This window comes from Taurulus bubalis (genome assembly GCF_910589615.1).
Source record: "Taurulus bubalis genome assembly, chromosome: 10".
In the NCBI taxonomy this organism is placed as follows: Eukaryota; Metazoa; Chordata; class Actinopteri; order Perciformes; family Cottidae; genus Taurulus; species Taurulus bubalis.
The window spans coordinates 4,959,737-4,984,898 of NC_136598.1; the positions used below are offsets into that span (position 1 = coordinate 4,959,737).

The 25,162-nt window shown below is 40.8% G+C and overlaps 1 protein-coding gene across 1 annotated transcript; it reads right to left on the reverse strand.

The window, feature by feature from the left end:
* Positions 1 to 11,597: 11,597 nt before the first annotated feature.
* igsf10 (immunoglobulin superfamily, member 10) lies at positions 11,598 to 23,256 on the reverse strand (the record flags this gene model as incomplete). Its single annotated transcript, XM_079224418.1, has 9 exons — positions 11,598 to 13,130; positions 13,218 to 13,584; positions 14,072 to 14,975; positions 16,009 to 17,625; positions 17,718 to 19,610; positions 19,754 to 20,515; positions 21,045 to 21,435; positions 22,037 to 22,166; positions 23,060 to 23,256. 9 exons carry the CDS (start codon positions 23,254 to 23,256, stop codon positions 11,598 to 11,600), a joined length of 7,794 nt encoding a protein of 2,597 aa, XP_079080544.1.
* Between the last annotated feature and the right edge of the window lie 1,906 nt (positions 23,257 to 25,162).

The window sequence follows — 25,162 nt, forward strand, 5'->3', positions numbered from 1 at the left end:
TGTGTGTGTGTGTGTGTGTGTGTGTGTGTGTGTGTGTGTGTGTGTAGGATAGTGATACATAAGTCACAGGACCTTTTCTCTTCCTTCTCCTTTTTCATAATTCCTGTCACAATGAAAGGCTAAAGACGTCTTTTCGAGATCTACTTTCACAGGCACAAAGCTGAGTTTACTGTATGAATTGATTTTTTAAATAAAGCAGTAAAATGCTAGAAATATGTGACCCCCCATTTTTCTTTCAAAATGTTATTCAAGCATGTGTTTCCTCTTCACTTTCACTTCTTCCTCTTTTTTAACCAGTATGTTGTAATATGCACTGCTTCTGCATTGTTTTAAATGGTGTCTGAAAACCCTTTTAAATGTATTTTTGTATGTTCTTATGTTGTACTATACTCAAAAGCAGCTACATTTAAAGACACGTACAACCTGAGTAAAATCATTTGGTCATATTTGAATGTTTCTAATTATTGGATGCATGCATAATTGCAATCACACTAATTTGGTTAATTTTGTCCTTTGGTTGGTTGAAACTTGCAGCATTGTAATGTGATGTACTGAGCCTAGCTATTCAAAAACAGGAGAACTAAGGTCAGGGTTATGCAAGACAAAATGGTTTTGTCTATTGAGTCATAGAAAAACATTCTTTATTTACAGCAAGCAAACACTGAACCAACACATTTAAAGTGACAAACACATTTAAAGCTTGAGCCTTTAGATACAATACAATGCAAATATACAGCTTGGTAACATGTGGCAGTAAAACCTTATATTCAAAGGCGGGAACAATATGAAAAAGATTTTGGCAAATGCTGCGCTGATGTAAAACTTTCCCCTTGCTCCCATTACCATTCAGACTTTTGACTTTTTGGCTCCCCAGGTCATGCGTAATGTTTTCTATCAAGGGATCTCTAAAACGTGGTCTGCATTGTGAAACAAACGTTAGTTCCAATTTAAAATGATTTCACACGCCGACCATCCTCTCTTGGAAACATTGTGTGCGATCTTGTAAAGACCTACTGTGTACCGTCAACTATCACTGTGTAGTATGCTGTATAATATGTGTATATTGCTGCTGAAATGTGCTGGGAAATTATGCTGCCTCAGTATACGCTATTGAGTATTTTGAGTTTTTGAGAGTTGCGGGGCCCACTGATATCAAGAAGAAAACCTTTATTTATGTTTTGCCAGCACTGCTGCAGAATGAAGGATTTATCATATAATAATATTATATATAATAATATACTACAAGTCTGGGATGCATCACAGGAATAATTTTACCCATTTTCATTGCACTGCAACAGAAGACAAATTAACTGTGAGAAAGAATATACCAACAGGAAGACAAATAAGTGAAAGGAATGACACAAAGTAAAATTTAAAAGCATTTTGTCAGTTAATTTGAAATGCAATGTAATTACTCTAAATGTAAATGTAGAATAATGAGAAATAATTATGAATTGGCTGATGTTTGAAAGCACGTTGTATGACATAAAACATCATTATTTACAGTGCTTTATAACAATAATCATAATACATTATCAATCATTTTATATTGATTGTAAAGTCAAATTATAAGTAATATAAGCATTATCAAAGAGGGAAGTCTTAAGTCTACTCTTAATTGAGATGACTGTCTGCCCTCCCGATTGTAAGTGGAAGCTGGTTCCACAGAAAAGGAGCTTGATAACTGAAGGCTCTGGCTCCCATCCTACTTTTTAAGACTCTAGGAACCACAAGTAGCCCCGCATTTAGTGGGGAAATGTGGTACTCTCAGCTCCTTAAAATATGATGGTGCATCACCAGTTAAGGCTGGTAAGGAGAAGGATTTTAAATTATATTCTTGATTTTATAGGGAGCCAGTGCAGAGAAACTAATACAGGAGTAATGTGATCTCTTCTCTTAGTTTTTGTTAGTACACAAGCTTTTCTGGATCAACTGGAGAGATTTAAGAGACTTATTAGAGCACCCTGATAATAAGGAATTGCAGTAATCTAGTCTAGAAATAACAAATGCAACTGCATGAGACAGGATATGCCAGATTTTTTTAAATGTTACGTAGGTGAAAAAATGCAGTACTTGAAATGTGTTTTACATGAGAGTTAAAGGACATATCCTGATCAAAGATAGCTCCTAGATTCTTTATAGTGGTGCTGGATGTCAGGCCAATGCCATCTAGAGAAACTATATTATTACATAATTGGCTTAGGAGGTGTTATTAGAATAACGTCAGTTTGGTCTGAGTTTAACATCATCAAGTTGCAAGTCATTCATGGCTGATTTATAGATATAATTGAATATAATTTGTATAACAATAAAAGCGTATGGAGTGTTATCTGATAATATTGCCAAAAGGAAGCATGTATAAGGTAAATAAAATAGGTCCAAGCACAGAACCTTGTGGAACTCCGTGACTAATGTTGGTGTTCATCGAGGTTTCATCGTTTCAAACTGACTTAAACCAGCTACACCACACAACACTGTAATCACAAATATAGTTTTTACTTTACTTAAACAATTTTAAAATTACTCACAATCAAATTAAAATGCATTATGACAGTATTATAATGCATCATACAAACATTATAATGTAATACAAGTATCAATATTATAACACACCATACTCCTTAAACACATGAAATGTCAGTGAGTGACCAGCAATTATAATTTTTTATAATGTGTGACCTAAGGCTTTATAAAATACTTTATAGCATGTTATTATTGTTATAAAACATCATGAATATGCAGGCGTGCCGATAACTTTAATTAATGCTATGAGCAGATTATGAAGACAGATTTCTGCTGTCGCTCTCTACTTCTCTGCTCATCACATGACCCCGATGGCCTTCTGCCCTTAATGCTATTGAGGGCCAGCAGTTGGCATGACAATGCTGCAACTTCCTGTGTCTGGAGCAAGATTGGCAAAGTCAGCTGCATTCACTTCCTGAAGAAATGCTTATTTAAATGATTAGTCTGTACATTTGCATACTCTTGTTGTTATCACATGTATAGCTCAGCCTATATTTAGTCATATGAGGTATATGTAAGGTATATTTCTCAATCCTCCATATTTACATGCAGTCATGTTTCCCACAGCTGTGATCTGCACATCTGGGTCAGATCAGGCCTGCATCCAGTATGCACAGTCCTGGAGAGAACTTGAGAGCTACACTTGCTGTTTTTCTTTTGAAACTACTACCTTTCTGGTCACCTTTCTGTTTTTATACGTTTCTCTCTTTCTTTTTCTTCTATTCCTTGTTGAATGTTTGGGGCTTCAGCTCAGGGCTGAGTTGAGTTCAGTCTCTATGTGTCCCATCCTATCCATTCTCGTGAACCTGATTACTCAGGAAGCCTGGAGGGAATTAAAATTTGACACAATTGTCCAGCTAGTCTCAAAGATTAACTGGTGAGATTTTGGTGGACAAAAGTCAAGGTCACTGTGACATCATGTCCGTCCCATTCTTGTGATATCTTGGGCATTTCTTCCAATGCTGCACAACAAACACCCACATAGACTCAAGAATGAAGTGATCAGACTTTGGTGGCGAAAAGTCAAAATTCAAAGTCACTGTGACCTCATGTACGGCCTATTCTCAAGAAAGCGAAAACCTTTGGAATGCTTTGACGACATTTCTTCAAATTTCTTCACATTTTGGCATAAATGTCCACCTGGACTATATGTACTGATTATAATTTGGTGGTCAAAGGTCACTGTGAACTCAAGGAACACTTTTTTGGCCACAACTCAACAATTCATATGCTGATTACGACACATTCACACAAATGTTGAAAAGGATACAATTATGAAGTGATGATATGCTGGACAGACATGTATGTAAACTGTACCTTGACTGTTTGGCTAAGGAGCCGTGAGGAGGTCATTCTAGTTTTCATACCGTGATTTTTTAAATGGTCATGAATGATTTACACAAAGGCATAATCAAATTTCCATTTAAACCCCTCTAAGCCTCCCCAACAACCCTCCTATCTTTTTTTTTTCTCTGGTCTACTCACAACCCAGGTCATTCCTCGACTTTAAGTTACCACTCTTACTTTCGACCAATCCCAGACCACAAGCCTGCTTTAAGACAGTTACCGACTTTTTCTCATTCTGAGGTGATAATGCAGCTGGAGAGTGAAGGGGGAAAACCTAATATCCACTCTGAGTGTGTGGTAATGCTTTAAGTAGCCCTGCTTTGAGAAAAAAATGGCCTGAGTTTAAGTGGCCTTTGGAGGGTCTGTTGTCACAGCAGCAGTAAATATGAGGTTTAAGGAAATGTAACTGAAATATAGCTTGGTGTTTAAGGCCAAACATCAAGCTAATAACAGACACAGAGCTGAAACAGCTGTGGTCTGAAAAGCCTGGTTGAACTGTGACCCCTGACCTTTAGAAACAGTCGATGGTTGACCATTTTGTCATCCTGACAGGTAGGAAGACGTAAGACAGGAACTTCTTACCACATAGAAAGAGAGAGCAAACATATACATCCAGGGTGGTCTTTGCTTGTGGTTTGTTTGTGACTGTGTTTGTCTTTACATAGGAATGTTTACATGTATACATTTACATTGGCAGGCTCTCAAATTAGCTTCTGCTTGCATATTTGAAATGTGCTGGCCACACTTTGTTTTGAAGGTGTAAGGTTTCTTTAGCTCCTGCTGGTGTGGTGTTCAGTCTAGATTCCAGCAGGTCTGCCTCCCATATGGTGATCCACACCGACAAATCTACAGCAGCTCACATGGAGGTGAGGAGAGAGATGGCTTTAACTAAAAAACTAAAAAATAGTGAGAGCCACAGTATTTCTAGCTTTTATTGAGGATGAAACCACATTTGCTGTCATGCACCATTAAGGTGTAAAGCATCATTCGACGATGATGATACAAATGTATTGAAATGGTTAATTTATCCTAGCTGCTAATTCTATTTCTTTTGGAGCTTTGTGAGAGCTCTACATTGCTAACTTCTGACTAAAGCACATTCCTTCATATCTCATAAGCCCCATGTGTCCAGTATAGATGTGATGACTTATTGCATCAAAACTGCCCACACACACACACACACACACACACACACACACACACACACACACACACACACACACACACACACACACACACACACACACCACACACACACACACACACACACACACACAGAGGCAGCTCTTTTCAGCTAAACATTTCTGATAAACCTACTGTACGCTAGCTGCCCAGCTCCAAACGTCAGACAGACAAAATTAGCAATTTGCTGGTGAACATAGTGCAACACTTAACAGCTACAGAGCCAGATATTTCCCTCAGGAGTTGGAGGAGACCAAATGGAGCAAACCTGATTTCAAATGAGTGCTAATGTTGATCTGGTGTCTGTTGGATGTGTAAGTAGGCAACTGTTTCCAAACAAATCCCACATATCAACTTCATAACATTAGCATATTTGTGTTAGCAGCTTTGTATGCTTCCAAGTGGCAAAACAAATATGTTAATCCAGGTAAATGTATCTGTAACAGTGTGACAATCGTCATAGTAATGTGTGTGCATTTACAACTCAAAGCACCACCACTACACAGTGGCGAGGCTGTAAGAAATCAGCTTGGTAATAAGGAAAAACTCCATCTGCGACTACAGTTAAACCAAAATGGGAACTCTGGCACCTGTCAGCATTCCTATTTGACATTCTCATCCAGGTTGTTGATATTTGTCTGATTTGTCTCCCTTGCCCTGCTGCATGAGAAAGCAGGATGAAGAGCTGTGGCATGAGAATTATGAAAAAGGGGGACAAGAGATACCTTTGAGAGGCTGGTCAGTCTGGGATACCAGGCATATTTGACAGGGTGTCGCTGTATGCTCAGCAGAGACCTGTGCACATAGAGGGCAGTAGATAGGCCAAGGGACAGGGCAGAAAGTGTCAGCTTCAGTTGTTAACCTCAATGGTGAGCGATACATGTGTAAAAAGATCAACGTCATGAAGGCACAGCTGTCGATGCAAATGTCCTCAACATAAAAGGTGCTTTCTTCATGTCCAACTAGGGGGTATGCCCTGCTACCTGCATTCTAAAAAGCCCTGACAAATACATTTCTGACATGCTGGGAACACATGTGTGTCGCTTGAAACCACGATATCCTCAACTTTTTCTGGAGACGGAATAACAAAAACTATATTCCAGAATAGAAAGAATGAAAAGTAGGAGATGGAATATCTAGAGGAACTTTCTAATCCAAGTAGCAAACATGACTTCAGTAGCAACCAGTGAACTCGAAGCAATTATGAGGGTCTGTTTTTCCTCTGATGTCACTGTGGTACCTGAGGTTGCTTGGTGCCATGAATGTGTTTATGTAGAGCAGACAAGATATTTAATCATCGTATTTTAGAGTGAGCTAATAGATACCATGATAAGAGCTGCTGATGCCATCTATAGGTTGCCTGTCAGGATGACACAATCTGGCTTTATAGTTGCTGATTTGGCTGGGCAATATTATCTCAGAGTGAAAATGAAGTTGACAAACAACATCTGATTAGTCACAGATCTTTACTTTGTTGTAGATATATACAAGTTAGAAGTTTAAATGCGAATGTGTGAATATATGGTTAATATATTGTAATTTAAAGCAAACAGTTCCTGAGATTGACAACCATATTGCATCTAAATTACACATTGGCTTTACTTCAGAGATGGAAATTCATTTTCCAGAAGCACAGTAGAAGTGCTGACAGTGAAAGTGTCTGAGTGAAGGAATGCTATATGTGAACTCTTGACTGTCTTTCACAAAAGCCCTCCAACTTGGCTTTTGTCTTCTTGCACTGGAAACAATGAGATTTAAAAAGAAAATATGGAAAAAGAGTCAAACAGGAAAAAAACAGACAACCTCATTCTCAATACAAGAGGCAGAGAGGAATAGACCATTTTAATAAATAATAAAGAGGTGGGCCTTAAAGAAAGCTGAGGTGGTGATGTTAAAGCTAAATTACGTTTAAAAGACATTTCTTTACACTTAAAGGCCTTCTGACTTGTGCCAGTGATTCTCGTGATGTGACATACATCTTTATTAATTCATCACTGAACCTGAAAGGTTTCCTGGGAAAACTAAACCTGTCCGACAGGAACATCCACCTCAAGTACAGAGCCACATTGTTGATTCAGCCTAATTGGTTTGAGCTGGCTTGTTTAAAAGCTCTCCCCCCCTTTGGGACTCACTAATTTAGAAGTGCTTTGATTATTGAGTAACTGAGGTGAGGAAGGTTAGGTATATGGCAATGGGCTCCACCAGTCCACCTGGTTATTCTATGGGGACCAAAGGACCACATCTGCATCCGATCACATCGGAGAACTCCCGCTGATGTACTTCCACTGCCCTCAGGACAGAGACTGAGGTTATATGGTCTCATCAAAAGGTGTATTCCAAGGCTTATAATATACATGTTTGCCATGTTGAATCTTTTTTCTTATTGTGTTTATTAGAACCCTCTTCATTTGGTGGTTGCAGTATAAACTTAATTTATGGATAAAGTCAGGCGATTTATGAGTGGACCTTTGCCCCTGAACCTGGCTCTTACATATACCTGGTTAAAGTGGTTAAAGGCTCACTTTTAACACTTTCTGGCACTATCTGAGGAAAAGAAAGGCCTTTAGAGCTCTCATATATAGAGACCCAATTCAACGACGACAACTGATACCCTTACTAATGGCCAACGTATAAGCTTCCGCCAGCAAAACTGAGTCGTTTCCTGAGAAGCACTGGTCAGAGAAACCTGGATCCACCATCACAGCATGATCCTACCGAGAGAGATGCAAATATGAATATGTCTTACTTGTGGCTAAAAGGTGGATGTGTGGATTCTGCAATGCTGGTGTGAAATACCAGCATCACCACAGGCCCTGTGAGAGACACCGCTCTCCTGTACGAGCAAGTGTGTGTGCATCCACACGGCAGAGTGTGTAACAGAAAGAGACTATTTGATTGTTTGAAAAGACTTCCCACCTATCGGTGTGAATAGCAGCAAAAATGAAGCAAACGCTCCACTTCATTCTCCTGAGGATTTTACTTTTTGCCAAGTTTGCAGCATCAAAGAAATAAGACAGACCCGCTGAGCTAACAGAGAAGATCTGTCTCAGACGGCTGTTGGTCGGCTCCCAGCAGTCCTCTCCTAAGATCTCAGGTTCCATGTTCAGGCTGCTAGCGCTCTAGTTTAAGTATGGAGTTCATACCACAGACCAAAATATGTCTTACCCTTCCCTGGTTTCCCTCGTCTACCTCGTCGTCCGTGGATTTTATCCTTCCTTTACAATTGTTCTTACTCAGCTCAAAGTCTGTCATTTCTCATATGACAACACGCGTTCCACATGAACCTCATAAGTAGGTATGCATTTGTAAATAAGTGAAACAATATACTATTTTCCTATAATGACAACAAAACAAATGCTTTATGTACCCAGTAATGTCTTCTTTAAATCTGCAATAACTTGTTTTTTTGCAACTTGTGGAAACACTGATATTTTTACCTTTTAATATTGATGTGGCGAATGTGATAGCATTCCTTTTGCGATATGTTTCTAGCCACCTGGTGAAGTTAAATCCAGAGTCACTCTCCTTTTACATCTATTTTTGTCCAGAAAGAAATATCAGCCAGTATTATCTTATACTGTAATACATATATCAGTATGTTTTGAACATGTGTGTGTAACAAACACAATTACTATTTACCCATATATTGTATTGGAATTCCCAAATACCTAAAGGGGCATTTTTATGAGACTTGTGTTCTGACCTATTGAGTGACTAAACAGATCTGGTCTCCCATTGGTCCTGTGAGTGCAAATGGACAGCCTTGCGGCTGAATGGAAACAAAGAGAATACTATGGTTAGCATGGCTGGTTGAACAAAGCCTCTATTGTTACATATTTTCTTCACTTTGGGCATAATTTAGACACTATGTTGAGCTAAAGACCGTCTTGGTGATCTATAAGTACTAAGTTGGCAGCTGAATCCAGATAAAAAAGTAGAGGGACATATATGTGAAAGGTGTGTGTACTGTGAGTCTCTTAGGAAGGTGGACTGAGGGGTAGTGAGGACAAACTTCCCAGCAAGAAATCATTGGATTTAGATTTTTCAGTTTTTTCACAATCTGGCCAAGGATCATTTTATCTAACTCATCTGGTGTAAAAACAGATTTGGTTTATTCATCTTGGGAAATGGTTGTGGTTGTGCAGCTCTCCATGTTGAGATGTGTCACTTTAACCGCTGTAATCAGAAATTGGGTTCAGAGGTAGAGCGCCATTTGACCTGGTAAAGGTAAAATTCACACTAACACAAAAAGTCCACATCGCTCATTTTGATAGCTTATAAAAACATATTTTAAATAGTACGCATTAGACTTCAACTCTTTTCTTTGAGCAAATGAGGAAATCCCATAAATCCCCATACATGTGCAAGTTGGTGGACGTGAACTCTAGCGTTCTCCAAACATGAATGCTGCGAATGATAAACTGTCTTTCACATTGAAGAGCCACACATACAAATTAAACTTAATTAGTTGTATTTGTGTATGGTTGTCACCCTGCTCACATACGAATGCAGCTGCCTCTCAAATCAGGGAACAAGTAACCTGCGTTCTAAAGTTTATGGAAGATAATTCCATCTTTCCTCATATCTGTCTGGGCCATAACACATTGTTGTAGACTGGCTCTAAACTTTGAAAAAATGTGTATTTTTTCTGAGATCTCAAAAACTGATTTATTGGAACTTACACAATACTCTTTTATGTGTCTCCAAGTTAAGATGCAACTGGTCGCTTGTTGGAAGCCACTTTAAAGACTTTGATATATCTTCATAAGAAACATCTTATACTATGGCCCATAGCCAAGTCTACAAAGAATATTCAGAGAATCCCCCCTACCTCAATTACATACAATACATTTAATTTAAAATTGTAACTCGATAGACATTTTATTCTCATGGGACACACAATCAATTTCCTTTATTTTATGTAATTTTCAGTTTTCAAGCCATTATTTATGAGACCTTGAAAAAAGGAAGTTTTAGCATATAGAAATGTGCATCATTATATATGGGGCTATTTGTCTTTATGAATGCCCTTTAAAAATGACTTCAGCCTTTAGTGGTTAGAGAGCCACCATTGCTACAGTATATAGTAGACCATTTCACTCTTACTGTATTTCATTAGACATTCATAATTACATTTTAGTGTTGCATGTAATGTATTTGTATCTTTTCAGAAAATATACCGTTGGAAACAGGAATATTGTGTCAAAACAATTATATACAGATTGCTATTTTTAAATGTATGTCTCTGTTCCCCTTTTCTGTCTCAACCCCCCTCCATCCCTCTATTTAATTTGCAGGAAGTCAGCACTCAATCACAAACAAAAATCAAAGGCTCCCCTGTGGGTCTTGCACATTGAGGACCTGGGAAAAGAGGTATTTTCACAGCTGGAGAGTTACAACTGTGTGTGTCTGGAAGATTTCTACTGCAGTGGAGCCAAAACCTCCTCTTGTAGAGGAGGCAAATCTCCACAATCATAATGGCCTAAATTTCAACAGCATTACAACAGCCAATTGTATGTATTTTGAACAGTGATGTTTCCTAAATATATGATGCATGTCTAATTCAAAAGATTTTGCTGTATCAAATAGTACAACAACAATATTTAAAGTCATGAACCATGTTTTCTTTTTAATTTCATTTTGTCTCCCATACTTTGATAAAGTAGATACTACAAATAGATACATATATACTGTATTATTACAGATTAGCATAATGTATAACATTACTGTAAATTCTTGTGTACAACACAATAGATTGATAGTGTGTTTATGACCAATGAACTGCACTGCAAATACACATAAGATAATCTGCATTAGACTGTAATAAAAAAAAGTATATAAAAAAGACATCAGATGAGAGAAAAGCACTGCACTGTCCACACAGAAATGTATCCAGTGTAAAACAAGCCTCATGAATTCTTTGTCAAATACATTTTTCCCACTCCAAATTGGTTAGGACAAATATTTTACTGTCTATTCTGCCTGATGTTTTTTTTCTCCATTTGCTCTGAAAGGACAAAGCAATGTGTCATGACAACAACAACCACTTCTGGCCAATGTAGAAGGGAATTATAAAGCATCTTGCAAGTCTTTTATTTCTTTCTTTTAATCTGTTACACAATTGATTCTCTTTCACTGTATGTGCTGTAATAGTATACCTGTATGCGGCCAGCAACGCCTGGTCAGAGAAATTACTTTAAGTTTTACTCTATGCACTGGCGCTTTTGCTCCCATGAGAACCACCCCAAATAAGAACCAGCTATCAATTTCCAGACCCCCAGTTCCAAAGTTACAATAACAACTTTCTTGGCCAAGGCTGAGTTTTCCATTTAAGAAAAACATGACTTTCCCTATAACATGTCTGCTTCCTTTCTCCTCTTGTTTGTTTGTTTTTTATTCACAAATGTCACTTTTTTTAATAATATTCCACAAACCGTGATCCTCACAAAACCACATGACAAAACATGCACTGTACCTCGTGACTGAGTGTCTGTTAATGTTTACATTAGGATATGCCACCGTCCTCTCTCAGTCTTGACTTTCTCTCACAATATATGTACATATGTGATTTTTGAGTCTGTACCCAGGTGGTTCTTGGCCAGGCACTTGTATGTGCCAGAGTCTGAGGCTTTGGGCCTTTGAATGATAAGTGTGCCCTGGGGATGGAGCAGTTCGGTACCCATAGGCCGTCCTTGTTCTGCTGCTGACAGAATTGAACGATCGGGCAACTCCCAGGTGATCTCAGGCTTGGGAATCCCAGTGGCGGCACAGTTGAGCTGGATAGGTGTCCCGGTCACTGCTCTTACACTGGGAGGTGGCCTTGTAGTGATTCGTGGAGGGTAGGCAATGATAATGACAGGTACAGAGAGCACAGCCTCTCCAGCATCGCTCCAAGCCCTGCAAATGTAGTTCCCTCGGTCGTGGAGAGTTGTATCCTGAACAACTAAAGTACCATTCTCTAGTAACTGGTAGCGCCCGAGGACTTGAGGCCGAGAAAGAGTGTGGCCACCGGGAATAGTCCAGTGGATTTTGGGTCTGGGACTCCCATCAGATAAACAATGAAGGAAAAGAGGTTCTCCAGATACACTGCGTATGATGCCCCTAGGCTTTGTCAGGATGTAAGGCTTCTGACCGACATCCAAAAGGATTAGCTTCTCTATATAACCCATATAATTCTTGGCACCACAGCGGTACTTCCCAGAATCTTTTTCGCCAGAGTTGTAGATGACTAAAGTCCCATTTTTAACTAGGTGGTGGTCACCCGTAAACCGTGTTCCATTAGGCAAAGTCCAAGTGAGATCCGGCATAGGGTATCCATCAGCAGAGCAGTTTAGAACCGTGGTTTTCCCAATCCCAGACACAATACGTTCGTTAAAGGGGTTCTTGAAGATCGGCCTCCTGAGTATACTGCTTACCTCCAGCTGTACTACCATTACTGCCTCTCCTCCATCATTCCTCGCCATGCAGATGAACTCAGCTGTGTCAGTTGGCCGCACGTTACGAATCTCTAATGTCCCATTATGGTGGACATTAATCCTGCTGCCATAGTATGGTGCTGTCAGAAAGATGTTATCAGGCATGATCCAAGTGATACTAGGTGTGGGATCGCCCTCAGCCGTACAGTCTATTAATTTCCTGGAGTATTTATGAGCTACATCTTTGATTACAGTCCTGTTCTGCCGGTAGCCATTGATCACTGGTGGATTCCCTTCTATATCAAGCTTGTAGACTTTTCTGTTTTCTCCAGCAGGGTTTCGAGCCATACAAACATATTCCCCAGCATCGATAAGCTTCACATCTCTGATATCCAGGGAGCCATTGACGTGCATTAGGTACCGTTCGTTAGATGCTGCAATGGCATCGTTGGTGGGCAGCATCCACAGAATCTTTGGTTTGGGCTCCCCAAGTGCTTCACAGTCAAAGCGGATGTTCCCTCCAGGTTTCACCCGAGCATATGTCTGGCTGGTTGGACGTATCCTGGCGGCAGCGGTCACCACAGTGATATGAAAATGCATCTCATCCTTGCCCACCTGGTTCTCAGCATAGCAGGTGTAGTCTCCTTCCTCTGACATACCAACCTAGAGAAGCATAACACAGTCACGTAAAAGTCATTTTTTTTAAAGGTTTTCATATTTCATTAAGGAAGATCACACGCTTTTGCATACCTGGTTTAGGTGGAGAGTTCCATTGTCAAAAAGTGTATAGCGCCGTGCTCGTCCTCCTCCACTGCTGCCATCAGACTGAAGAGCGCTGTTGACCACTGTTCCGTCTGGTAATCCCCAGGATATCTCTGGCTTTGGTGCTCCCGAGGCTTTACAGTCAACCTTAAAGTCATTACCGTAGCGTACCTGCTTCTTTCCATAGAGCTTCGGCTCTATCTTGGCTGGCTTCATTGATACACTGACCTTCATGAGTTGGAGATCATCACCAATGTGGTTTCGTGCCACACAGAGATAGTCTCCAGCATCTTTATCACTCACAATGCTCACAATAAGAGTGCCGTTATCCAGGACCTGAATTCTGCTGCCCATCCTGCAAAGATACATGACAGAACATTAGAGATATTTAGTATTTGGAGAGGCCAGAATTAACTCGACAAAAACAAGTGAGCACCATTCATTATCGTACATGGACAAATTACGTACACATTGTCACTGTATGAGTCTCCTAACTGTTAAAAAAAACAACCTGAGAATTCTGCTAATACTTTAATTCCTGGGCTATGCTTTTTGAGATCTATGCTAGCATTTATTCTAACATCCACCGCAAAGTTCATATAGTAACATCTGTTTGTGTGTTGTTACTACCGTATCTTGCAACTTTTTCACGCATCACAGTCAAATCCATAATAACAGAACATAATTGTCATATTACTGCATAAAAATAGAGCTTGTTTATCAAAAATAATTCACAGGGGAGGATCCCCCCGGACAACTTTACAGGCACATTCAAATGCCCGCCCACATATTTATTTCTGCTGCCAGGTCTGCATTTCTGCCACTGATGGAGGCATCCTTACCTGTGCCACTGGTCCACTACAGCTTTAGAGGGCAGCCTCCAGATGATCTTGGGCTTAGGGTCTCCTGTAGCTGAACAGTTTAGTCTCAGCTGGTCCTCGAAGAACAACGCTGTTATGCGCTTTGATGTCTCCACTATTTGAGGTGCAGATTCTTGCCTCTCGACTGTCAGAGTCACAACCATTCTCTCTGAACCAGTCGAACTGGTAGCAATACATTCATATTTGCCACTGTCTTCTATAGTCACATCCTTAATGTGGAGGGTTCCATTCACATACACTGATATCCTTGTGTCACTGGCAGGTCTGTTATATCGTACCATTGACCCATCATGGAGGACCCAGTGGATAGTAGGCTGAGGGCTGCCTTGGCCAGTGCAGGGTAGCCACAAGTTTTGGTTTACACCGACTTTAACCTGCTGCCGTTTCTCCTCCACGATACCTGGGGGAGCTGCCACCACCTGCAGTCGGACTGTAGCTGTATCGGCTCCAGCTGGATTACTGGCAATGCATTTGTAGTGACCTCTGTCATAAACAGACACCTGCTCAATGACCAAAGTCCCAGCAGCAGATACTGATACCCTTCCCTTGCCTGTGTTTTGACCCCTGACCTGGGTTCGATTGGCCAGGATCCAGGATATCATCGGTGTCGGCCGACCCTCTGCTTTACATGTCATCTCGACATTGTTACCTGTATGAGACTTTATATCACGCATTTTTGGCTCCAGGATGCGTGAAGGGTAGGCCACCACAGAAAGGGTGACAATAAGTTTATCTGATCCATGATCATTCTCAGCGAGACACAGGTACTGCCCACGGTCCTTGATGTTAGCATTCTGGATCGATAGTGTGCCATTCCTCAACACCTCAAATTTTCCCTTCCTCCCCTTAGCGGTAATGGAAATACCTGAGGGAGAGATAAAAGGAATTTCCTGTAAGAAAAATTCAACTCAAAAACATTTTAAAACAACATTTTCAAGTTTAATGAAACAAATACGGATACAAAACAACAAAAAAAATTTAAACTGTTGTGCTACTTCCTAAAACTCACTTCCCGATTGTGATTTGTACTTGCTTTATTAATATCTATGTTGTTTCGTTTATTCATTTTGCTGTTTTATCATTGTTGTTGTATCTGCCAGGAGGATCATGCAATCCGTTGTGTGTGCATGAGTGTGCGTGAGTGTGCACCTGTGTGTCTGTCCAAAGCTAATCTCACATTTTGGTGGCCAGTTATGGCTGCATGCTTGATAGCCTCTCTACCAGTACACACACTGCTGAGTACCTCTCAGCCATTGCTCTGCAGCCAGAGACACAGTTGAGGAAAACAGTTTGGTTTAGTTAGGAGTAGAGTCAGTAGACTGGACTAACGGTTTAGTTAGGAGTAGAGTCAGTAGACTGGACTAAATGTTTAGTTAGGAGTAGAGTCAGTAGACTGGACATAACAAACACACGTCGGGTGTCGTTGTCTCCCTTCTCCCCGAGGTCGGACCCGGTCCGTGAATATATTGTCTTCACGTAACCGGTCCGTGACGCAATAAAGGTTTGAGAGCGCTGGACTAGAGGATGTAGAGGGAAAATGCATAATATTGTGATTCGCAAAACTTGCTTGCGTGTAATCTGTGTTCCACCACAGTCCCAGATGTTTTTGTTTTTTTCTAAAGAGAGATTTGATTTTGTAGCGAGTAACGAAGGTTTCAGGGGAAATGTATCGGAGTAAAAGTACCAGTTTTCTTTGCAAAATGTAGTGAAGTAAAAGTAAAAGTAAACTGAAATAGAAATAGTAAAGTAGAGTACAGATATCCTCAAAAAACTACTTAAGCACAGTAACGAAGTATTTCTACTTCGTTACTATACACCACTGAGTTTTCATCATGGGTTTTGGCTTGATTTTGTTTTGTTTTTTAAAATGATGAAAATTAATGAAATAGTTTTTGTACCTGTGGTTGAGGGGAAACGATTCCAGGTTATAGCTGGCTGAGGGTTTCCAACAGCCTCACATGGCAGGAAAGCATCTGAATTGGATAACACGGTAAAGCTGGCTGCATTGCCCCCAATTATCTTTGGTTTGCTTGTCTTGACCTTTGTTGTGGGTTCAAATCCAGCAAAATTGGCACTTGTAGCTTCATTGCCTGCCACATGATTATAGACACTAGAGATGGCATTGTGTGTGCTTGTGTTGATGTATGGTGCAGGGGTATTGGTGTATCCCTGCACAGCTGTAACAATGGTCACTGTGTCAAGGCCTTTATCTCTGGCACCAATTATCTGCACAGTAGGTCTGATTCTCCTCACTGGTGGCCTACGAGTGATGCGATCAGTGTTCCACTGCGTTGGCGGTCTGATGTTGCTGTGGACTTTGGTCCGAGCTGTTGTGTAAGGCCCTTTGGTGATGATTGGCATATATGTGGTGGTGGGTTTAAATGTGGTTGAAGAGATCAACGGTTTCTTGGTTTTAGTATATGCAGGTAAACCGTTAGATGTGCTCCAGTCAAATTCTTCATACGAGTCAGTCTCCTCCTTAGATTTTTGGTCAGTGGAAACAACTACTGGTGTTCTGTCCTCTTGTCCAGATGGTGTGTTAAGGGGCTTGTAGAGTGAAACAGTCTTTTTTGATAGAATGGTTGTCCCCATTGTAGTTTCCATTTGTGTGGTTGAAGCCTCAGTTGTGGTAGCAGAGCGTAATCTAATGATTGCAGGTTTGTTGAAGGGTCTCCTGCCCCTAAAGGGCCTTCTTCTCTGCCCTGGTTGTCCTTTTGACCCATCAGTCCTCTGTTTGATTACAAACCAATTATCAGGTAGTCCCCCAGACCCAGATGATAATGCCTCATCAGGATTTTCAATTAAGGGTGGTTTAACAGAAGGTGGAGAAGGTAGAGTCTGTGATTCTGGTGGTGTTTCAGCAGTAGCGGCAGACTTGGAGTAGTAGGATGGACTGGGAGTAGTTACATAGTAAAAGCTGGGTTGCAGTGTTGTGAACTCAAAATCTGCAGAGGAAAAATATCCAAAGTCATCATCTAATGAACTCTCTTTGCTCCCTGTGTCTCTAGATGGGGACAGAGTCTCAGGTTCAGAAAGTGAATTTGCGGCAGTGGTGGGCATAGCTGCCGGGGTGCTGGTTGGGGTCATTGTTGTTGTCTCAGCTGTTGAGGTTGTTTGGGTGATGGAGGGCTCCCTCAGCCTGCCAAGTATCTTTTCTCTCTCTCTGCCACCAAAGATCCTGTTCCATGGCACTTTTCCACTGATAAACTTCAGGACGGTTGTAGTAGTGGTCGTGGTGGAGATTGATGATTCTTTCTTTGTTGTCAAAAGTGGATCAATTGTAGGGTCAAACTCAGAGGCATCAGCAGAGGTTATGTAGCCACTGGAAACCTCTTGCCTTGACTCTGTAGGGGTGAAGGCAGCGTTTGAAGTGACATAATGTGTTGTGGTAAAAGCTGCAGTATTGTGTGTAGAAGCAGGTCTTGCTGTCCTATGTAAAGATGAACTGGAGGAAGCTGTTGGGGTGACCAGATCAGTGGTTGCTGTCTTCTTTTTGTCTTCATCCCAGTCACAGTCTGAAGAAGAAAAAGGAAGAGGAAACAAATAGTATAACATATCACATAGAGAAGCACACATTCAACAATGAAGCAAAAGAAAATTGTCTTACCTGTGGTCAGTTCAATTCTATAAGGCACCGTGGCATTCCCTTCCTTTTTCGATAAGGGATTTTTAAGTTTATTGATGAAGGACTGTATGTCAGTGATCCTGTTGGGTTTAATTATTCTCCTGCGGCCTTGGACAGTTCTCCTACGCCCTCCTCCTCTGCTGTTCTTTCGTGGGATAATATGGATCTGCTGCCGGGATATGATGGTGGATCCTGCAGGCAGTCGTGGGGATTTGATTGTTTGGGTCGTGTGGAAGGTTATCTCATCTTGTTTCCTCTCTGTGGTGGTGACGGCTGTGAATGTTGTCTGGCTTTCTGGGTCTGTGGATGTGTGACCAACTAGCTCCACTGGCCTTGGACCATCTCTCGTTCTCGTGACATGGGGGTCTGTGTGGAATGACAGCGCCATCCCAGTGGTCGTCTCTGGTTCTCCAGGTTGTTCTCCTGAGAATTGGAGCTGAATTTCTTGTGATGTGTCTGTTACAGTAAATTGGAGGGGGACTGGGCGCCTGTTTGAGCCCGGTTTGGTAGTTCTTTCCAGGTCATAAAAATAATTTGTCTCATCAAAACTAGAGAGGCCTGTGATGCGTGAAATTGTGTGATAAGGTGTTACTGTATCACTTTGACTTTCCTTCCTTTCTGTTGGATAGTGTGTGAATGTGGACTTGATTGGTGTATCTGACTGCATGTATGAATCGGTTGTAGGCGTATTTGTGTTTTCTATCACATGACTTAATTTAAAATGATTGCTGACTGTGGTTTCCAAGCCAACAGTTTGATGTTGCATGGTTGCTAGATTACTACCATGCACTGTCTGTGTGGTAGTTATAGTTTCAGGCTGCCTGTTCTCTTGTCCAAATAGTCTACCTTTCTGTGGATTGTCTGTTGCTGGTTTGACTATTATTGGCACAATATTGGGATGATTTTCATGAGGATCCTCACCAGACCCGAATTCACCATCATCAGAAAGACCAGTGCTTGAGTTTTCATATTTGACCCCCTTTTTCTCTGTGCCAGTCTTTATTCTTGATCCATCTTGAGCCTTTTTCATAAATTCAGCAAACTGCAATGGGTCTACTTTCCTGGAAGCTTTATCAAACACTCTGCTACTCCAGATGCGTCTGTTGGTGATTGGCCCCTTTCTTTTCTGTCCTAGTCTACCTCCAACACCTACTCTACCCTTTGAACTGAGTCTGGGGTAAGGTCGATCTGAGGTTATGGTCTTAGATTCCTGACTAGTTCTGTCAGAGGGACTAGAAGAAGGGATCTCATTGAGGGTGATTGTGTTTTCAGTCAAGATCGGGTCAAACTTGTCTTCCATTTGAACCCCTGATCCCTCACTGTCCAAAACTGTCACCTTTTCAGATGTTTCTTCAGTCACTGTCACCTGAGACACAAGCAGATCAACTCCTAGGTAATTAGAGACCAAACACCTATAAAATCCTCGGTCCCTTGCCGTCAGCCCCTGAATTAGCAAGGTTCCATTCTCAAACACTTTCCTTTTCCCATGAGACTTGTCCAGTACTGAGTGGTCAGGGAGTACCCACTGGATCGAGGCCTCAGGACTTCCTGTGGAGCTACAGTCGAAAAACAGATTTTCACCCAGTGGCTGTGAGAGTTGGACACCATTGACCTCAGCTTCTTCCACATCAGGTGACAGGACTGTCACTCGAAAAGCAAGGATATCTGCATCCAGATAGTTTGTTGAGATGCACCGATAGAGACCAGTTTCTGAAGCATCGGCACCCCGTAAAGTTAGCATCCCTTCAGCAGTGATTATGAGCCTCCTGTCCTCACTGGAGTAAGGAGCTCTAACCTTGCTTCCATCCGGTAAAATCCACTCCAACAAAGGCTTTGGGTCACCGCGGATTTGACAGTGCAATTGCACCAAACCACCTATGTTAAAAATAAAATACACATTTTACAACAGTAATTATTGTCAGTAGATTTGCATGCATCAGTTAAGAGTTTAATTATAGGTACATGTTGACTGAAGTGAAGGTAAAATTAGCAACTAAGCATTGGTCTCTAATTCTCACCTGTAAGTACAGTGTGCTCAGTCTTGGTTTGGTTATCTCGCTTGATCATGGTCCAGGAATAGCGGCCCCGCTTAGGTGATGTGTTTTCCACACGTAGGTTGACTGTAGACTGGTACTTAATGTGCAGAGTAGAGAAAGTGGTTGTAGTGCGATCAAGCTGGAAACTCATCTCTCCCTGCATCAACCATTCAGGCGAGGCTTTAATCTCAGCCTCAATATTTGTGTGAATTCCTTCCTCTCCATCCTTTGTCTGACTATACTTGTACACCATTTCTGGGCTTCGAGACAGCATTAAGCCTCTCTCAAGTGCCATGGGAGAGTCACTGTAGGTGGCCAGTATCTGCCACAGCTGCTGTATGTGCTCATAGTCAATGTTACACACCAAATATGTAGTTATGCCAGCGGTAAGCATATTGACATTGTTTCCCTCCTCCTCATCCAAGGTTTGTGTTACGTTTTCAAAAGTAGAGGGCCTCTGGACAGTACAAGATAGGCTGGCATCATTGTGAAACTGGTCGGTCAGGTTCATTTGTATGGATCCTAATGGGGCAATGAAGTCCTTGGGGGAAACTGGAGTAAAGTCCCCCTCGTCCAGACTGATGTTTTTCTGCTTTAGATGGGGTTGGATCCACGGTTTGATACAAGTGAAGGCATCACCGGAGAGGAGGGATAGAGGTGTGTTGTGGTAAGGGGCTGGATTTTCACAAACGGGACACAGCTGGCCTCTTGGATATCTCCTGTCTCGCTTGCATTTCAGCACACCTGGAAACATTTAAATCAAGTGGTGTAGCGTTAAATTGGTTGCATGTAAGAAAAGGTCATTGACAGTTTCCACATTATGGGCCAAACCAAAACTGATCAGTAAAACTTGTGAACCAGAAAAGATCATCATCATCCAGAACTGTAATTTATGAGTTGACTTTTACATTAGCCAAGTCATGAATGGAGGATATAACTTTTGTTCCTCTGTATCTTTAGTGTTTTCTGTAGCCGTCAAGATGAGACGACTCCTGCCTCCAGTGACGTCTCTGCAAAGATTTATATGTTTTCCTCCTTGGATGTGCCTTTCTTACTTTGGATACAAATCCAAGCACTATTACCTCACAGGAGAAAAACATACCACTTAAGAGTACAATAATCCACTAAAGTACTATTGCAGTTACCAACCAGTTACCAGATGTGGGTTATTAAAGCTGCTAACAAATGCAGCTTCACAAAACGTTTTTGCATGTACGCACATGAAAATGTTTAGATTCACAAATAAGTTGTTCTCTCAACATACACTCCTCACCTGTGTTCCTCTGTGCCCACACTGAGAACCACTTCATACGGCAGTCACATGTCCATGGGTTGCCATGAAGGAAGAGGTTCTCTAACTGGCTGCAGCCTGAGAAGATATCTTCAGGCAGAGTGGTGAGAAGGTTTTCCGACAGGTGGATGTTTCTCACGGAGGACACCTTGAACACCTGGCTGTGTCTCAGTGTGATGAATGTGTCTGGGTGGAGCTGCTGGAGGTGGTTACCCTCCAGGTGGACCAGCTGTAGTTTAGTTAGGCCGTAGAAAGCCTCTGGGCTGATGAACTCAATGTTGTTGTGATCCACGTGGAGTCTCAGCAGACTGTCCAGGCCTTTGAATGTCTCTTTCTTGATTTCCTTTACTTTATTAAACGACATCTTCAGGACCTGTGAGAACGTGATAGAGAAGTTGGAGATGTTTTCAAAAGACTGTTGACCTATCAAACATTATTTATCATATGTTATTAAAACACCCAACAGCACATTATTTATGCAATGAACTGTTGACCAGAATAATAATTTGTGAATTGTTTTTTAGTCTGGAAAAGTTTGAACTAACAGTTATTGGAGATCATCGTTTATATACAATGAATGGAACTGGGATGAAATGCAACCCACTAGGAAAGCCCACAATGATGCTCTCGTTGGAAAGGTTGTTGTGTTTGGTTTTTGCGAGGATTGTGCAAGACAAAAGTTGCAGTTTATGAGTTTGTAGCTTGTGGTGCTGATGTGCTGTGACCGCTGTTATATTGTATGTTTTGTCCATCAGTTGATTGTTCAGTTATTTAAACATTAAACGACAGTGGAAGTAGAATTGCTCATTGTTGATATCTGTGTGTCATGGATGTACAAGTATTGAACTGTACAGTTGCAGGTTTTTCACACTACTACATGCTTTTGATATTCTAGTACAGCAAACTTATACATTACAATATTACAATAAAAGCTGAAGTCTGTTCATACGAAACTGACAAGCACATGATTTTACCTGTAAGGACTTGAGATCTTGGAAGGCATTGTCGTAAATAGTGTGGATGGTGTTGCTATGCAGCATCAACAACTCTAAGTTCTCAAGTCCTGAAAGATCATTTTCTCTCAAGACAGTTATACTGTTGTACCTAAAAACAGAAAAACAAAAACAGACTTCAGCTCATCAGATCAAACGTACCACATGCTACTTTATGGAAAATGTTTGATTTAAAGCAAATTTAAATCCCTGTATACCCGCACAAGTGTTTTGAATTAGTATTCCAGATTATACCTCTGCTCAGGTTAAAGATGAGAAAGCTATTCATGAGAGGTAAACTCAGAGAAATACAAGAAAACACCTGTGTGGGGAAATCATGTATTACCTTTAATAGTGCAGGTTTTATACTGATGTTACTGATTCCAGCAAAGCAATTTGTTAAGTTAATCATCACTCCCACAGACTGGACATTATTTATTAATATTAACATACTTTTATTTTTTATTAATTATGCTATATGTATTAATATTTACATCTTCCTTTTGTGTATGAGGATCCATCATTATTAGCATCCAACTAGTAAGTATGATATACAAATAGAGATACTTGCACTCCCACATAGATGTTTTGAGTTGAACTGATGGATTAGACCTCTCCTCAGGTTTAACTTGGGTGGGGTTACATTGGGATTTAGGTGAGGTCCCCACAGTTAAAGTACAAATACCAAATTAGCAGAAGCATGATAAAGGTAAAAACTAAACTACGTTTGTGCTAGCTATATGGTAATGGTCATTTCAATTTCTATTCAATTTGGAGAGTTACTATTTCAATTTGGAGAGTTACTATTATTTTACGAGTGATGGCTTACAGTTTTGTTAGTTTAAACTCTGAAAAGGCAGTATCTGACATTATTTTATTTGCAATGTTGTTCCTGCTTATACAGTCAGTGGTTTAAATAGATCAATACAATCCTCCTCTCGAGTAAATAATTACCTACATTCTCCAATCTGTCAAAAACTGGAGGATAAAAAAGCGAAAGCTCACCCGAGGTTAATTCTTTCCACAGCTGTCTGGATGTGGTTAGGTATTGCGGTCAGGTATCTGAAGGTGCAATGCACTTCAGTGGGAACGTTGCAGACGCATGATTTGGGGCAGTCGCCGCTCGTCGGCAGCACAGCAGCCAAGAACAACAGAGCCTTCAGCAGCCACCTCCGCTGTTGTGGAGCGCTGCAGCCACACATTGCGCACGGGGATGGGGGTTCGGCTGCACAGACAGGGGGGGAGATTTAGTACTGAACCAGTTATAAAAACCCACCTGGAAAGAGATTAACTTACTCCACATATGAATACAAAAAAAGATCGATAGAAAGATAAAGGATAACCGATGAAGGCAACATTAGTGCAATAACTTTGCATCATGTCACTCAACCTTTTACAGTTCGTAATATTTGCATATAATATATCATTATTCAGATTAATTATAGGTATTTTGATACAGAGCCCACACATTAAATTCCCCATGCAAAATTGTATGCAAAGATGGGAACGCTCTCGAAGTATTACCAATTTTAATAACAACAATATTGTATTGATTAAAAATGGGATACAAAAAATACCTACGGGTTCCTTCACTGCTCTTGAACATCCGCAGAGAACTGCTGAATTTGTAATGGTGTAAAAATCTGGATGGAAGTGTAAAAGGATGACATTCAGTTTCAGTAGTTCTTCAGTTTGATTCCTCAGACGAGTCCACTGTGTGTGAGGCGCAGAGGGACGGGACTCCTTTCTGATGGCGCGGCTGCAGCTGAGCTGAGCGCACCCTCTGGTCTCCTCCGCCCCCATGTAATCCGCTCAATGCACTCCCCGAGTAACTGCTACCATGAAACCCCATGATGGGACTTTGATTGGAATACCACGCATCTGATTGACAGTTGAATGCCATTAAAAACACAATTGAATTTCTGGGGTAAAGTATATTCATTGCAATTCTAAATGATTTATTTGTGATCAGGTTTAAGAAGTAGTTCACCAAATTTATTTTCACAGATGCACATCTTAGGAGAAGATAATGCATGCGTGAGCTTGGCTTATCTACTCACATGGTTAAACTCTCTCAAATGAAAGCACCATTCTGTGGACATGTGTAACAAATTAGGTCAAAAAGCATTTTACTTTATTCTTTCCCACAAAATAGGCCATTTGAATCCCTTGTTTTTATTTGTGTGTTTGTCTTATGGTAAAAACAACAAACTAACCACCATTCCAGGAATACCTGGGTCAGTTTGTTTCTTGTCTTTTTCCAATATCCAATCCTTTTGACTGGTTTGCAGAATTATAAAAGTCTGAGTCTCTAAATCCACATATTTGGAGGCAAATATTGTTCCTTTGCTGTTAGTGTTATGTGCAGTAACTGCCATATATGTTAGAGGGCAAGTCTCTCTCTTTTTGACTTTTACATACAAAACCTTGAGTCAATTTGTATAAATAAATTCAAATCCGTAAATCTGTAGGTACATTCGTGTGATATATAAAGCACCCCAAATTCAAAATTGACAGACACAAATATGAACAACTGACTGATCTTCATCTTAAATTCTGCATGTCTTTGTATTTGGCTGACTCACTGCAACTGTTACCATCAACATTTCATTGAGTCATTCATTTGTAAATAGTATTTATGAAAAAAAGCACACACACACACACACAGACAGACACACACACACACACACACACACACACACACACACACACACACACACACACGAATGGAGGACGAATAATTTGCATAGAATGAGGTTTACAGGGATCCCTTTCATCGGTTACTTCGGGGTCACAGGCTTGTTCACTTGAACATCTGGACAACCCGCCAACACATGTGGACAACAACACCTCCTCTCTTCTCTTCCTCACTGATGCCCGAATCAGATTTTTGTCTCCACGTGTCATGTTTCTCGCCCAGAAATCCAGAAGTACAATTGGTTAGCTCAAGCTCTTATTATTGAAGGGTAATGCAACAGTAAATGTGTTACTCTTGATTTTATGAGAGGACTATTAATCCTATGTTGTCAGAGATGTGTTGACAACCACACACATGATTCGCACAATCTTAATACAAACAAGACTTAATTCAATTATGATGGACTTAAT